The sequence below is a fragment of the Plecotus auritus genome (assembly GCF_963455305.1).
Source record: "Plecotus auritus genome assembly, chromosome: 9".
Lineage (NCBI taxonomy): Eukaryota > Metazoa > Chordata > Mammalia > Chiroptera > Vespertilionidae > Plecotus > Plecotus auritus.
In genome coordinates, this window is record NC_137783.1 from 19,400,397 (window position 1) to 19,417,911 (window position 17,515).

At 47.0% G+C, this 17,515-nt stretch overlaps 1 protein-coding gene across 1 annotated transcript in view; it reads right to left on the bottom strand.

Moving 5' to 3' along the window:
- Positions 1-2,525, bottom strand: part of BTRC (beta-transducin repeat containing E3 ubiquitin protein ligase) — a 249,341-nt gene extending 246,816 nt beyond the window's left edge. Inside the window, exon 1 of the mRNA XM_080642266.1 lies at positions 2,444-2,525. Within this exon, the coding sequence (XP_080498392.1) occupies positions 2,444-2,491 (48 nt within the window). The 5' untranslated portion in view covers positions 2,492-2,525. The remainder of the gene's footprint in view (positions 1-2,443) is intronic.
- Positions 2,526-17,515: the final 14,990 nt, after the last annotated feature.

Sequence of the window (17,515 nt, forward strand, 5' to 3'; positions counted from 1 at the left end):
TGATTCTAGCTAGATACCAGTCCCTGCTGAGGGCTCTTGAGCTGAGGCCTCCTTGCTCTTTGTTAAAAAGGGAATGAAGAGAAACAGATGTTAGAGGTGTTAAAGATACACTAGCACCAAAGGAAGACTTCCTTTGACAAAACTGGAAGAACCAAACAACCCAAATATCCATTGGTGGCAAAGCAATCTCTTTTTTTTTTTAACTTGTGATAAAATATACAAAACATATTACCATTTCAACCATTTTTAAGTGTGTAGTTCAGTGGCATTACATTACATTCACATTGTTGTGCAACCATCACTGCCCTCCATCTCCAGAACTCTTTTCATCTCAAACTGAAATTCTGTACCCATTAAATATCAACCCCCTCTCCCACCCCCCTCCCCACCCCAGCCATTCAGCCAACATTCTACTTTCTGTCTTCATGAAGTTGACTACCCTAGGTACCTCATATAAGTGGAATCATACATTATTTGTCTTTTTGTGCCTGGCTTATTTCAACTCAAATAATTTCTTCAATGTTCATCTATGTTGTCGCACATATCAGAATTTATTTCCTTTAATTTATTTCTTTAAATATGTTTTTCTTGGCTTCAACAAGGAAGGAATAGGAAGAGAGAGATAGAAACATCAATGATAAGAGAGAATCTTTGATTGGCTGCCTCCTGCACGCCCCACACTGGGGATCGAGCCTGCAACCCAGGCATATGCCCTGATCAGGAATTGAACTGTGATCTCTTGGTTCATAGGTTGATGCTCAACCACTAAGCCATGCCAGCTGGGCAGAATTTATTTCCTTTCAAAGGCTGATTAGTATTCCATTGTATGGAATTTTATTTATTCAGTTATCTGTCAACAGACCCTGTGTTGCTTCCACCTTTGGCACTTGTGAATGATACTGCTATGAACACTGGTATAAAAAATGACATCTTTGCAATAGTCTGTGGTAGCCTTACACAATAGAATATTATACTGTAGTCAAAACAAAGGAACTTAAGTGACAGGCAACAGTATGGATGACTCAGCAATATAATATCCTATCAAATGGTAACTCCAAAAATTTCATATACCTGACATCATTTTTCAATAAAATTAAAAAGTTAAAATTTAAAATATAGGGTGGGGCAAAAGTAGGTTTACAATTGTTCTATGGAAAATAATACAATAATCTATATAATAACAGCCTAAGCAACTGTTACGGCAGAATGACCGGAACGACCGGTTGCTAGGATGCGCACTGACCACCAGGGGGAGTTGCCCCCTGGTGGTCAGTGAGCTCCCACAGAGGGAGCACTGCTCAGCCAGCAGTCCAGCTCATGGCTGGCGAGTGCAGTGGCAGTGGCAGGAGCCTCTCCCGCCTCTGTGGCAGTGCTAAGGAGCAGCAAGCAGGCAGGCAGTAAGGAGCAAGGTGTCCCGGACTGTGAGAGCACTGCTGGGCTGAGGGACACCCCCTCCCCAGTGCACAAATTTTGTGCACCGGACCTCTAGTTAATAAGTAATAGTACAAGAATAAACCGTACCCTAGCCAGTTTGGCTCAGTGGATAGAGCGCTGGCCTACAGACTAAAGGGTCCCAGGTTCAATTCCAGCTAAGGGCACATGCCCAGGTTGTGGGCTCGATCCCCAGTAGGGGGCATGCAGGAGGCAGCTGATCAATGATTCTCTCTCATCAGTGATGTTTCTATCTGTCTCTCCCTCCCCCTTCGTCTCTGAAATCAATAAATTTTAAAAAATTAAAAAGAATAAACCGTGTTTCACATACTCCCAACTATAAACCTACTTTTGGCCCACCCTGCATACTTTTTAGGAATATGTATAGAAGCAGCTATATTAAACTATATTAACTATATTAAAAGCAAAGCAAAGGAATGTTGACTATGGGATTCAGGATGTCAGTTGCCTCAGGTTGTAGGCAAAGAATGGGAGGAACATTTGGTTAATTGCTGGTTATTGTCAAGGTCCAAGATTTTGTTTTGGGTGATAAATTCATGGGGCACTTATTATTTAAAAACAACTAATAAGAATAACTATATAATAAAGTGGTCCATGCAAAAACCAAGATTATATTATGTGATGAACTGAGGACTGTAATTACTTCAGTTCTGTGAACCCAAGTTCCAAAAGAAAAAAGGGGAAAAGAAAGAAATGAAGAAGGAAATAACGTTCTCTCTATGGGATTCAGTGTGATTTAATGTCTTGTCAACGCCACCATCAAAAATCATCTGGCATTCTACCAGGGGTCAGATTCTGCAATTGGGTTAAAAGCTCTACAATGTCTCTACCAGGAGGCTGCATGCCTCCTCTGCCCACTTGCTTACCTCCAGCATGAGGGAACTTGGGACTTCTGGAAGCACTTACCTGGAGAGATCCTTTAGTCAGGAAAATTTCCCTGGCATTCCCTTACAACTCAGCTTCCTGCAATTTCCTCCCACTATCTCCTCACCTTGGTACCTGGCACAGACGTGGGCACACAGGAACCCAGAATTTCCATATCAATTGCTCCATGCCTGAGCCTCCAGCCCCAGAGCAGGAGCCACACCAGTGTGTCCAACTGTAAGACAAAAGGACCCCAGATATTTCTGTTCAATATAATCCATTATTTCAGGGAGGAAATTATCATTCTTAATAAAAACACTTAGGCAATTTTCAGTTTCCCATGTACTTCGACATTTGTCAGAGTGTGGTGCATTTTATCCAGATATTATTTTTGTATGTCCATTTTAACACTGATTCCAACCACTCTTCCTTCTTCTAAATGTTTCTACCAAGAGATAATCCTTGAATTGGCCTCTTAATAGTCTCTTTACTTGCAGCAAGATTGAAATAAAACTTTGACACATACTCATAAATAAAGAGTCTAAAAAGCCTTTTTTATGTGTGTAAGGTTTTTTTTCTTTAATACAACTGAATACTTGAAGATGGGCTAGAATTTCTCAGCCATATTTGTACTAATCCCCAAGCTGGGAATAACTGAGACTCCTCGGTCCAAAACTCCTTGGCCAGACCCTGTGAAGCCCCTCCCAGCCCTGAAGGGGGGAAACGAGGGTAAACGTAAGTCTGAATATACCTCCATAAATCCAGGTCCTCACTGAACCTTAGAACTAGGGATAAGCTGCCTTCACCTCCTCTCCTGTATCTGAAAGCCAGAAACTGGCCTAGAAGGCAGAGACCCTTGGGCAGAGGCTGACTTGGGGGCCTCTACCCCCTTTGGGGGTCTGGGGTTGAGGATGAGCTGTGAACACCAGTGCCTCAGGTAGCTGCTTGGCAGACTCAATCCCTAAAACTTGGCCTCAGTCCAACTGGGAAATGAGCCCCCTGCCTCCCATTGGACATGGGATAGTCTCCAGACCCAGCTGACTCCCAGCTGCCAGCCCCAGCCCCTCCCCCATGGGCTGCCATAAAGGGGGTCCAGCCCAGGATCACCGAAGGAGACTTAGGGGAATAGGCAGTGGGGCTGGGATTGGCAAACTTCTGGGTCACCTTTGAGGAGTCAGCTTGACCCCAGAGTCATCTTCTTAATCATTTTCATAACTTCTGAATTATAAATGTATACATTGATGATCAAATTTGGGAACTATAGAGAAGTATAAAGAAAACAAAATCATACATATTCTTATCCCCCCCACCAAATCATCACTATCTATATTTTACCAGTTTTATTCTAGTCTTTTAGCTTAATCTATACAATTATTCGTGTTTCGTAAGTGGGATTATTCTGTACCTAGTGCTTTGTATCCTATTTTTTCCTTGTCATTATTTCCTGAAAATGTTCTTTGTGTGATTAAAAGTTCTTTGTCTGATTTTTGGTGGGTGTGCGTTAGCATAAAGTCCACCAGCTCCCTGTTCCCCAACCACACGTCCCTTCCCTCCATCCCTGTTTTCAAAGGCTCCTAGTGCTCGGTCTATGGAGCTGTCACTGTGGCAACGATTCCAGCCCCGGGCTTGGAACCTCTCTGGGAGCAGGAGGAGAACGAGGCTAGGCCACAGGGTCTTTCTGACTCATCCTGGAGGCAGATCCCTTTAGCTCTGGCTCCTGCTGCACTCACCTCCCACCCTCCAACACAGAGAAATCGGAGGGGAATCTTTGCTCTGGGTTCATGCCTTACCCTGGTCATGCATGAAGTCAGTACTGTCTCCCGGCATTTCCCATTCTCCTTGGGAAGTATTTCTGAGGTTGCTCAGACAGCTCTTGGCCACTTGGACAGCCTCAAACATCATGGACTACATCCCCACGACCCCTTGGTTCAGGCAACCCTGGACTTGGGCTGCCTTTTTCTTGGAACAGTCAGTGGGAGTTTGAAAAGGAGGGAATGGTCAGTGGGGGTCAGAAAACAAAAGGGGACCTGGAGCCAATGTTTGGCATTTGGGGTTAAAAAACCTGTCTCCGTCCTCAGCTGGAAAGCTGCTAGGAGCCTCCGAATGGCTGCTGCAATGACACCAGGGGGAGGAAGGGTTGGTAAGGCCTGGGGAGAAAGGGGCACACCCTTGCTGCCTGGACTTGCTTCCAAGGCCCTGCCCTTCCCCTCCCCCTCAGCAACTCCTCCTCTCCCAAACCCTCCCACCCCCAGCTCCCTGCCCTGACTACATTTCACCAGCCCAAAGCATCTCCACACCACAGATCCTTGGCTCGCTCAGGCCAGTGATGGAAGCATGACGACTCCTTTACTACTCCAAGAGGAAATCTCTAAGCCCAAACTCTAGAGGCAGGCCAGTGACAGGTTACCAGCCTCATCACTCAATTTCACTGGACCCAGCAAAATAACAAGGCTGCCAGAGTTGTTCCCAGTCTTCTCCCCTAGCCCAATGCAGTAACAATTCTCTCCGCTCATTTTGTGCAGTGCTTTCAAGCAATCAGTGCATGTTTCCATATATCTTCTCATTGAATCTGCTAACCTTGTTATCAGGTAAGTGTCCATGTTAGCTCATTTGCAGATGAAACAATCCAGGCCTGAGGTCAACCATTGGTAATGTTAAGAACTTAGGCCCTCTGATCTGTGGAGCCTCCGGGCCTCCTTCCTCTATATTCCGCTTCGCGGGAAATGGAAAGATCGAGTTCCCTCTGTCCTGGCTTCCATGCCTGCAGATTTCCATGCCTGACCCTTGCAAACCAAAATGCTGCCAGGTCTCCAACTAGAAAAACCTTTCTCTATCCTGGCATTCTGTTTGTCTTAACACCCCCCCCCCCCCCCCAGTGGATTGTTGTAAGGAGCAGGCGAGGAGGAGCTCCTCATTTTGAAAACTCTCCTAATTGATTTCTCTCTGATGAGGTGCCATAATCCTCTCTGGCTGCCCTTAAAGCTTCTCCAGTTTCTTCAAATATCCTCTCCATACTCTTTCTCCCAGCCTCCCACACATTCCCTGCGCTGGAAATATCTTTCCTGGTTTTTATCTTGGCAGCCATCATCCATGACTGGCTTATGACCCAAATGTTCATCAGGAGATTCCTACCTCCCAGGGCCCTACACACAGGTACACACACACACACACACACACACACACACACACACACACGTAGTGGGGTACCACCTTCTGCCTCTTCCATTCTGTTCCAGTCAGACTATAGAGGAGGAGCAAGGATGGATCTAAATAATTCTGCCAGAGGTGAGGTCTTTCTTGCCAAATCTATCAATGGCTTGTTGGGGGTCGAGGAAAGATGTGAGGCCTGCTGTTTGTTCTTTGCTCAGCCTTGGGACAGCTGGGAGGAGACAAGCTGACCTGGGCACCCCTGTCCCTAGGGAAGATACATTCTCCTAGGCCGCTTGTTCCTACAGGGCCCCCAGCCCCTCACTGACCTGGGCCCGTCACCAGGAGAGCCACAGAGGCCAGGTGAGCTGAGCAGATGCCTTTGGCTCCAGACCTCCAGAGCCCACCTGGACCAAAACTCCAGCCTCCCCCAGCATCATTCTTATCCCCCCTTTCATCTAGCCAGCTCTGGGGGAGGAAAGGAAGAGATTGGCTGGGTGCAATGCAGTGTTTCTGGGGGCTGGGGGGCAGGGGAGTCCATTCAAATTGACAAAAATAGAACATCAGCCTCATATCATTTTTCTCAAAACAAGATTTATTGAAGTTCTGTCGGTGAAAATCGCTGCTGTGTGGAACGCTTAACTTATAGATTAGATTACTCAGTCGTGCCTTACTACATTTTTCATTAGAAAAATATTGGCTGGGAGAGTTTGACCTCATAATCTCTGCATTTTAAACAATAACCAGAGGAAAACCAAATAGAAGGCACAAGTTAACGGGTTTTTCCCCCCCAGCAGTTCCCCCTGGGAGAGATCGGAGCGAGGGCTCGGAAGGGAACAGGAGCTGAATCTGCTGCGTGAGCAATTCCCCATCTCCCGGCCCACTCCCCAGAGGCTGCGGAGTGGCAGAAGGAAGCGTGAGCTGAGCGGAGTCCTTGGGGCTCAGGCCCTGCAGATCCCTGGCCCTGTGGCCTGCAGTTCTGCCGCTGACTGGCCCAAGGAGGGGCAGAAGTATCCAGGGAAATGCTCTGCCCAGCAAGTGCCCAGTCTAGTTGAGGAGACAAGAGCAACAGATAAGACCCCAAAGAGCCCAGAATCCCAGGGCAGTTGTGGGGCTCCATCTTGGCTGCTGGAGGGGAGGGGAGGGCATGACTGGCTCTTCATCCCCACCCTGGGGTGGAGTTCCCTCCCAGAGCATTCTGTGGAGGAAGGAATGACTCCAAGGTTAGACCAGCTGGGGCAGTGGTCGGCAAACTCATTAGTCAACAGAGCGGCAAACTGCGGCTCTCGAGTTTGCCGACCACCGAGCTGGGGCAGTCTAGGCTGCCCTCTGGTATTCTGACCCATCCTCTGGATCCAGGAGCAGAGGCTCTTCAGGGAACCCCAGGCCTGAAGCCCTCAGGCTGAGGCTGAGTGTGGGGTGCTGACTGGCTCCAGAGAAGGGCAGGGGGCTGCCCAGGTGCAAATGGATCCCTGGCCACTTTACGATGGCTGATTTGGTTCCTTGGAGAGTGGCACCCCCACCCCAATCTGTGTTTCGGTTTCTACTTTCTGAGGCTTTGGTGATTTCCAAGTTCTGACACAGTCATTAGTTACAAAGAGCAATTTTTTTTTTGTCATTAAGTCATTTTTTAAATGGCTCCAGGCGACATCACAGAACAAAGAAACAAAATATCCATGAAAAGACTTAATCACAAATTACTAATTATTTCACCCCCTCCTCCCTCCCAAAATCATGAAATCTGAGCCCCATGAAAAGGGAGAAGGTCTCCCCAGCCATGAGCTCGCCATGGCTCTTAGGCACCTAATCCATCATGAAGTGGGGGGGCATTTCCTGCCCTCCTCTCAGCCCCGTGGGAAGGAGTGGCAGGGAGTCCCCCATTCCTGACCTTTGAAGTCCTTCTGCCCATAGATACAGCCCCTCAGGGGGACTTGAAAATGAGTGGGGGATCCCATCCAGAGCCCCACACCTCGAGCCCCTCCTCCCAGGCCAGCAGTCTCCCCGGCTGGCATTCCACTCTGGGTCCTTTGAAGCCTCACGGGCCACAGCAGAGGAGCCACCCCCCTGCCGCGGGGCTCCTAGCGTCTCCAGCTGGAAAACAAACTGGAGGAGGAAGTAATCCTGGAGGGGAAGCCCCCTGAGTCCCCAGACGTGAGGAAATAAAATGTGTTTGACACCAAGATGTATGGGAGGAGGAGGAAGTCCAGGATATGGGCCCCTCCATCCTTCCAGGCCTTCTCCTAGAGCTGATTGTGGTCTCCTTATCTGACCCTTGCTGAATGAGAAAGGGGCTGCGTGGAGGAGGCAGCAGCCGGGAAAGGCCTGTCTCTATCCAGGGATAAAGCTGGGTCCCCCAGGAAGGTGGGTCTGAGGCCCCAGGCAGGCCTCCTAGGAACTGTCTGCACTTGCCCCATTCCCTAGGAGCAGCCAGCATTGAACTTGGGTAATTAGTTTAGCAATCCCGGAGGGAAAATCCTGGGAAGGATGGCATTGCAGGTCCAGAAAAGGGGCCACTGAAAAGGAGGGGTATATGTTCAGGGCAGGGGGCAGCTGTGGAGTCTCCACCTTCAAAACTAAAATAATATAAAACCTGACTCCAGAGCAAAGCCAACTCCAGATTTCATTCCATTCAACAAATGCTTATCAAGCTCTTACTACATGCCAGCAACAGGAATACATTAGTGTCCATGACACATCAGTTACCTTCGTGAAAACCTATTTTACTTTTCTTGAGTATCTTCCTACTAAGAAGACCAGGATCAAAAAGAAAGTCAGAACTATGCTCAGTGTCCCATCCCAACTCCTTGGTAGTTTGGACAGTCGTCCTTGGTGGTTTTCTGACTCCTTAAACCATTCCCTTAAATACAGGTCTCATATGTCTCCTGGGTCCACTTCCCTGGAACCCCTGGGCACCTGTTAGCAGCACAAGTGATCATGGATGGGGAAAGAAAGCAGACAAGCAGGTTTTTAATAAACAGAACCTACTTAACAAATGTTTGCAGCCATTGTTCCTATGTCATATGACCAGTGAAGACCTTAAATATAAATGTCCAAAATACTGGAATGATAGTCACTGTCCCAATCAAGAGAGCTTACAATTCAAATCATCACTCTCAGCCACACACTGGTGCTTATTCTCCCTCTTTCTCTTCCTTGTCAGACTGTCTTCTTTCTTCCCTCTCTTACAACCTTTCTGACTAAGGAACATCTGGGAATATGTTGGGACTTGGGCTGCCTTTTTTAAAAGATTTTTTAAATTGATGTTATTTTATTTCATTTTATTTTTAAGTATATTTTTATTGATTTCAGAGAGGAAGGGAGAGGGAGAGAGAGATAGAACATCAATGATGAGAGAGAATCATTGATTGGCTGCCTCCTGCATGCCCCACACTGGGGATGGAACCCGCAACCCGGGCATGTGCCCTGACCATGAATCAAACCGTGACCTCCTGGTTCATAGGTCAATGCTCAACCACTGAGCCACACCGGCTGGGCTAAAATAGAGAGAGAGGAAGGGAGAGGGAGAAAGAGAAACACTGATGTGAGAACAATACATAGATTAGCTGCCTCCTGCACACCCCGTACCGGGAATTGAGCCTGCAACCTGGGCATGTGCCCTGATTGGGAATTGAACCAGCAACCTTTCAGTGTATGGGACAATATCCACCCAACTAAGCCACACTGGCCAGGTCTTGAGCTGCCTCCATTAAATGCATTTCGGTAAAAGGAGCAAGCTTTTCTGCTCCACTTTCCTGCTGCCCAGGTGGTGCTAGCCACTCCTCAGATCTGTAGAAGTTGTGAGCCTCGGGGGTCACTCCACTTTGGACATAACTAGACTGCTGTTTGTCCCACAATATCCATTCTCCCTCTATTTTTTTCCATAATAAAACCCCCAAGTGTTAAGAAAACAAAACAAACAAACAAAACCCCCAAGTTTTTAGCTGGAACCTGGCCACCACTTCCTTGCAGCTAAGTGTGTCCAGGTAACTAGATTCTGGCCAATGAGCTGCAAACAAAAGTGATGTTGTATCTTCTGGGGTTTGCACTTAATAAGAAGAACTGATTCTCCACATCCCTTTCCCCCCTTTTCACTTGGTGTCAAATGGACATGGAAGCCAGAGTAGCCATCTTAGACCTCAAATTGGAAGCCACGTGTTGAGGATGGTGGAAAATAATTAAAAAGAAACCTGGGACCTTGACACTGTGGAGTGAAGCTGCCATATCTGCCCGGGAGTGCTTCTGCTCAGACTTTATAGGAGAAAGAAACAAACTTACTACGTGCTGAGCCCACTGTTCTTTTGTTATTTGCTTCATTTCTTTCCTTTTGCTTCCCTGAACAAAGGAAAAGCAAATGATCTGCCCCGGACTGTTTTCTCAGTGGTTAGAGTGTCAGCCCTCTGACCAAAGGGTCACGGGTTTGATTCCTGATCACATCAATGTCTCTCTCTCTCTCTCTCTCTCTCTCTCTCTCTCTCTCTCTCTCTCTCTCTCTCTCTCTCTCTCTTTCCGCCCTCCCTTCCACTCTCTAAAGATCAATGGAAAAAATATATCCTCGGGTGAGGATTATAAAAAACAAAAAAGAAAAGCAAATGAGCTAAGGCAGCACTGTATAATATAATGTGAACCACATGTTATTGAAAAAATTCTAGGAGACATATATTTTTTTTAAATTAAAGAGACAAGTAAAAAAGAATAAAAAATTAAAGAGACAGGTAAAAGTTAATTTTAATAATATCTTTTATTTAAAACAATATTTCTGAAGTATTATTTTAGCGTATGATCAATATAAAAATTATTAATGAGATTGTTTCCATTCTTCTTTTTTCATACTAAGTTTTCAAAATCCAGTGTATATATTACACTTCCATCTCAATTGGACAAGCTGTATTTCAAGTGCTCAACAGCCACATCTGGCTAGTAGTGACAGAATTGGCCAGCATAGGTCTAAAGGAACTGCCAGAGGCTGGGCCATTTAGGGACAGGACCATCCCTGAGCTAGGGACAGCAGCTACAATAACCTCTGCTTGTACTGCTACAAGGAGGGCCTTTTGTCAGTTATCCTATTTCTAGCCAGATGTCTGGCATACCCATCATGCTCTGGCTCCAGCTCACAAGGAAAAACCTCAATGCCTCAGTTGCCTATATTGGACCCTGGAGAAGGGCTGTCTTAGGAAGCAAGTAGGCCCCTAGGAAGATGGAGAAAGGGAAGGGAAAGCTGGAGTATGGTTTACCCTCCAATCTCCACGTTGTCTACAATCAGAACACAGTGGAGCGGGAAATACAGTGCAGGTCTGATCACAGCAGCGTTAGGAGAAGGGGTTCTCCCTCCTGCTCAGGGAGATCCAGGACCATCACACATTTCTCCTGAAAGCTCCTAACGCCGTGGTCGGCAAACTGCGGCTCGCGAGCCACATGCGGCTCTTTGGCCCCTTGAGTGTGGCTCTTCCACAAAATACCACGGCCTGGGCGAGTCTATTTTGAAGAAGTGGCATTAGAAGAAGTTTAAGTTTAAAAAATTTGGCTCTCAAAAGAAATTTCAATCGTTGTACTGTTGATATTTGGCTCTGTTGACTAATGAGTTTGCCGACCACTGTCCTAAAGGATCAAACTTATCTCATATACTTATTTGGATTAAAGACAGATCAACGATACCACAGGAAGAGTACTTATTTACCAATGTAATCCTTACCACCAAGTCCCTCATCTGGATAGCAATTCAACATCTCTACCACCGTCACAGTCCCCTTCACTTGTGATCATAGCTACTGTCACCATAACCCACCAATACTACCATCATCTCTAAAATCATTGTTTCTGTCACCGTGAGCTTAAGTATCACCACTTCCTTCACCATGACAATTGTCATCACTTTCTCTCTTTATCACCATGGCAGCAATCGTTAATAACACCAGCCCAGCCAGCATGGCTCAATGGTTGAGCATCGACCTATGAACCACAAGGTCATGGTTCCATTCCTGGTCAGGGCACATGCCTGTGTTGCAGGCTTGATCCCAGGTGGCGTGTGCAGGACGCAGCCGACCAATGATTCTCTTTCATCATTGATGTTTCTCTCTCTCTCTCCCTCTCCCTTCCTCTCTGAAATCAATAAAGATATATTTTTTTAAAAAAGAAAACAAAACAACACCATGACCACACATCACTCTATTGCTGCTATTACCATAATAATACAATACTATAACTATCAGCTTTACTATGACAACCACATCCACCAGCACCATAATAAGTATTAGGACCTACAACATCTCCTCTACCTCATTTTGCAAGGTCACCCCCAGCTCTTCTTTACCTATCTAGAAGTCCTCAGAGTGTACCCCTAATTCCTACCTAGTCAAAATAACCTCTTGTACCCTTTGCACCCCAGCATCCCCCTCACTCAACCATTCTTGCCTCAGGATCAGGTTCCCATTGCCCTGTTTGACCTTTTGGATTCTGAACTCTTGTTTGTCCTGGCCTGTCCACTGAAATGTGCAATCCCTTTCTAGTTGCCTGTATGCTATGAATTTTGGACCCTTGGTTTGTCTCTAATTCATGACCACTTAACCTTGGGCATTCTGCCATCGGTTACAGAGGTCTGCCTGGTTAGGCCTGGGGAATGCGGCATTGCCATGCTCTGTCAGGGGACTAACATCCTGCCAATATATTTTCTTGGACTTTCAGAAAAAAATTTGGTTCCAAAAGGCTGGTTTGGTGACTCCCAAGCCCAGAGGAAGCTGGGAAAGGGTATCCTGGGCATTACTTGCCAACAGAGAAATCTGGTGTATATGAAGTGTCAGAGGTAGAAGAAAAGGTTGGAGGGATGGGACATTCTTTGCTCCCCTGCTGGTTTGTCCAATGGAGATCACAATAAGAATTGTCCTCATATATTTCCTGATGTCCCCAGAAAAAAAGCAGAACACTGCTCCTTTATGGAAGGTGGCCGTGTGAGAGGCAGTAGGAGCTCTTGCCTCTCCCCACCCCTACCCTCTGGCTGTGGTGGCTTGGGTCACCTTCTTACCCTCCCAGGGATCCATAGGTACCCAGGTTTTCTGCAGGTAGTCAACCCCTCCAGTCACACATGGTTCATGGGAGGGAAAGGATGTGCATCTGGATTGAGATCAGATCCCAAAGTGCATCTCTGGATCTGATCATGTGACCCAAAAGGAATGGCTCCCCAATCCCTAGATCTGAGTAACATTTACCAGAGGGCTGGGGTGAGATAAGGAGGAGGAAACTGGATCCTTATTTTATATGTTTTGAGGCCGACCCCTTCCCAATGCTTGGTGCAGGGCTCTGTCCAGGACAAAAGGGATCGGTTTACCGCTTGTCTGCAAAGAAGGTGGGGTTGGTGGCTCCCCAGGACATTGAGCAAGGCTGCCTATACTTTGGGGTCAGCCCAAATACTTATTAATAGTGACGCCTCCAAATGCTGGGGAAACAGATTATGGAGTGGCTCAGGGAGGTGGCCAGTGGGAGGGAAAGAAGCAGCTGTCCCTTGCCATCACAAGAAGACCCTATGTGATAGATGTATCAGTTAACAAACACAACCTTTTTCCCCATGTCCACCAACAGAGAAAAGGGGTAAAGTCTTTTCTTCTCTCCTCTCTTATATATTCATTTTTCTACTTTTTTACTGAGCAACTACTATGTTCTGAGCATTGAACTGGACTTTGGAGATACCAAGATGAATAAAGAGCTCACAGTCGTCACTTAGAAAAGAGAAAGGAAAAAATGACCCTGGACTTTCCAGCTTGTCAAGGGTCAACCATATGCCTGAGAGGGCAGTGGGTGAGATTCCAGCAGGTAATGGATGAGTGCAGCTATGCCCTGACAGGGACATTACCTGCAATTGGTTCCAGTCATTTATGGAGCCAAGCAGCTTTGAAAATTGGGGGAGGATGGTGATAGAGGAGAGCAGGCCCCACCCCTCCATCCCTAATCTGTCCTGATCCCTCTCCCCAGGAGAAGAGGGTACGATCTCCTATGGCCAGAACAGAGAAAATATATTTTGCCTCTTCTCCTGGCTAGGCTAGTCTCTGCATAGGCTAGAAAGCACCCTCAAGGAAGAAGCACTGAGGGCCATAGGAGAGAGGGCAGAGGCTAGAGGTAGGGGATTGCCTGCTTATGCAGTCAGATTCCAGATGAAACAGCAAGCTTCTACCTTTCCAGGCTCTGGAAGGATGGGTGTAGGGTGGGGAAAGGAGGGAAAAGGCATCCAGGATCTGACAGGCACCCCTGGAACATTGTGTCTGAGCCTTTGCTAAAATAGTGGAGGCCAGAGGCACCTGTCCAGTGAATACAGCTCCTCAGATCTTGCTATATGATCAGTCCCATCAGCACAGACTGAGCTATACAAAACCTGGGGGAGCACATGGCCCTCCTCCCTCATTTAGACAGGAAACTGAGGTCCCAGTCACACCAGGACAAGAACTAGCTCAGGTCTCTTCCCTTGAACTGCCCTGTGGGCTCTCCTGCTGGTCTGACACACAGCATCTCTCCTGAAAGGACTCTGAGCACATGTCCCCAGCTGAGCAACTTCCTACTTCAGTCCTTAGGGTACCAGTGTGAATCTTGGGGGACAGTTTCAGATTTCAGGAGCAGGGCTGTGGATAGCTGTGCTGATGGTCACCTGGGATTTTGGTGAACTCTATAGACTCCTCCCACCCTCCACCTCCCCCACCCCCACCCCCACTCCAGCAAGGGCATGGCCAAGCCTCTGTCTCAAGCCATTTGCCTCCTGCTCTGTCCCAGCCTATTCAGTACCTCAGCACTTTTACTTTTCTGTCCCCTTTATGCCTTCTGAGCTCATTTTCTCTCTTCCTCTGCCACCCTCTCTGCCAAATCCACCCCCCTTGACCCTTTTCACCTCTGTACCACCCCCTTACATAGCTCCCTTAAAATACAGGGACACAGGGCTCTTCTTCTTAGAGACAAGACCATGCATAGGGGATGGGCCTAATGTAACATTGGTGACTCTGTCGACTGCAGGAACCTAGAGGAATCCTATATCTCCCCCAGTAAGTCATATGGGAACAAAAGCAGATTGGTCGTCTGAACCCCAGGGCGAGACATACGCTGCAGGGCCCTGGGACTGGACCCTGGACAGCATGGGCCAAAATTTCCCCAAGTCTAGCTCTGAGAAGCACTGCCAGGGCCTGCAAGTCCCAGGTGCCTATGGCCCAATTCATAGAAATCTTCCCAGAGTCCCAAACAGGCCTGGAAAATGAGGCAGGAGAGCATCCAGGTGGGCGGGGAAGGGTTGACCACCACTCCTGTTCTTAGCCTATTTGGGGGTCAGGGCTTTGGAAACAGGTGAGAGAGCTTTCTGGGAATGACAATGACACTCACTCACATACACACATCCAGCAGGTGCACACAAACACCTGGCTCAGGTCCATCCTTCTACATGCATATGCACTCACTCGTGAACACATGCATCCCTGCCCTATTCATTCATTTAGTTATCCAACAAGCATTTATAAAGCAACTCCTCTGCCCCAGGCACTGGGCCAGGAGCTGGTGTTACAATGATGAACAACATAGACCCAGACAAGTGGTCCTATCCTCCAAGGCGTTTAGAGCCTAGCAGGGGAGAGAGATATCAAACAAATACTTACACAAAATTGTTAAAGACATTAAAATCATAATGAGTGCCACGGGGAGAAAATTCTACTGGACAATAAGAAGAGAGTGGGGATCCACCCACGGCCTCCACTTAGCGTAACGCAAATTGCACACTGCTCAAGAAAGCGCCATGAGAATGCAAGTGGGAGGCTGGACTTTGTGGAAGAAGGGGTACCTTTCTCTACTTCTCACAAAGGCATCTCATGGGCTAGCAGTAGCCTGAGATCTAGTCTAGCCTGGGGGTCAGTTTCACACCTACTGTCTCACACCCAAACTCATGAGGTCTCCAGGTCATTTTCAGGGTCAATCTCCACATCACACATACAGTATTGTACAACACCTAGCATTCATTTGCACAATTGGTCCACATATTCAACATCACACACAGGCATGACTTTGACACACATTTAAAACATCCTCACAATCACAGGCAGATTCTCACACATGAACTATCACATGTGCAGACACAGCCTCGCAATAGTCCCACACAGTCCTTCATACCCTGTCGCGCACACACACAAGTTTCTCACACATGCAGGCGGCTAGCTCCTGTTAGGCTTCTGGAGACAGGCGTGTGCAGCCCCTGATCACAGCTAAATGTCAGCGAGGCCCTCTCCTCCCAGTTAGAGATGAATTGTTGCTCAGGAGATATTTCATCCTTAATGCCTCCTGCTTGAACTGGAGCATGCGTCTCGGGGAGGTTACGTTTTTTGCCCAATCTGTCTGCTGCCCCCTCCCCCGTTGGCTCAGGGAGCTGCCCTCTGCCTCTCAGCTTTCATGGGGCAAGAGGAGGGGGTCCCTCTCCCCTTTCAGCCGCTCCTCATCCTTTCCCTCCCCACCAGCTCACCTCTTGGCAAAAGAACAAAGCCCAGGCAGCTGCCCAGGCCCCCTACTCAGCTCCCAGCACAGGAGGTGCCCCCAGAGCCCTGGCCACACCCCACCCCCATCCCAGCTGCTGGCTGCATTCAGGGCCAACTCCCAGACCCTGTGGCCTAGAGAAGAATTGAGTGTAGAGAGAGGGGTAGGACATTGAGAGACAGCCCTCCTGAGGGTCTTCTGCACCCACATCCCTCCCTGTCATAAATATTTAAAAAAAAAAAAAAAAGCCCTAGTGATATTGTGTGGAGGTGAGTTGGTACAACCTTTCAGGTGGGTAAGATATAGCCAGGGCCCCTCCAAGGTGCATCCCTCTGGCACCAGCAACGCCATGTTTAGGAATTTATTGTAAGGAAATAAGCAGGAATAATCCAGACAATTTAGCTGCAAGGGGCTCATCCGAGCTTGGTTTATAAGAGTGAAAAATTGGAAACAATCTAAACATTCCACAGTAGGGATTGGCAATGACACAACCATCAACACAATACTGCACAGCCACTAAAATGATGGTGTGGAAGAATGTTTAACATCATTGAAAGGTGTTCACATAATGTTGAGCAAAACAAGCAGGTTGCAAAACAGTATGTGTACTAAATGCGAGGTGGGGGTCTGAATGAGATCCTGGAGTAAGAAAAGGGCATTAGTGGGAAAACTAGTGAAAGCCAAATAGAGTCAGGAGTTCAGTTGATAATAATGTACCAGTGCTGGTTTCCTAGGTCTGACAAATGGACCATGGCCATGTAAGATGTTAGCATTAGGGGACACTGGGTCAGGGGCATGGAAACTCTCTGTATCATCTTTGCAAGCTTTCTGTAAATCTGAAATTCATCCAAAAGTCATCTGATTTAAGAACTCATTATATTTATAATGCAAACCCCATTTTTTAAACAGTATATATGAATCATGGTCTGGGAGAATATTCACCAACATGTTAACTTTAGTAATATCTGAGGGGTGGGATTCTGAGCAACTGTAATTGATTTAATTTTGATCATTTGAATGTTCCTTTTTTCAGCTCTATAGCAGTTGTACTGACATATAACATTGTATAAGTTTAAAGTGTATAACATGTTGATTTGATACACATATATTGCGATAAAATTACCACTGCGATGTTAGCTGACACCTCCATCACATCACATAATTACCGTTTCTCTTTTGTTCTCACATTTAAGATCTACTCTCTTAGCAATTTTCAAATGCACAATACAGTACCATAACTAAAATCACAATGCTGTACATTAGATCTTCAGATCTTTTTAAAAAATAAAGAACATGTACCACTTGTGTACTTTAAAAAAAAAAAAATCAAACCTGAAGTGTCACTGGGGACCCTGAGAGCAGTCCAATTCCCAGCCACACACCCAGCCTCCTCAGTCCCCTGAAGGTCTTGAACCCAGACATTCTGCCATTTCTTTTACTTCTCCCCAGCCACTAATTGGCATGACCACCCCTCACCTCTGGAAACTCCAGAATTTCAGGATCTGAAATTCTCTTCTTTGATCCCAATCTCCTACCTTCTCATGTCACTCATTCCCTCATTCCTACTCACTTG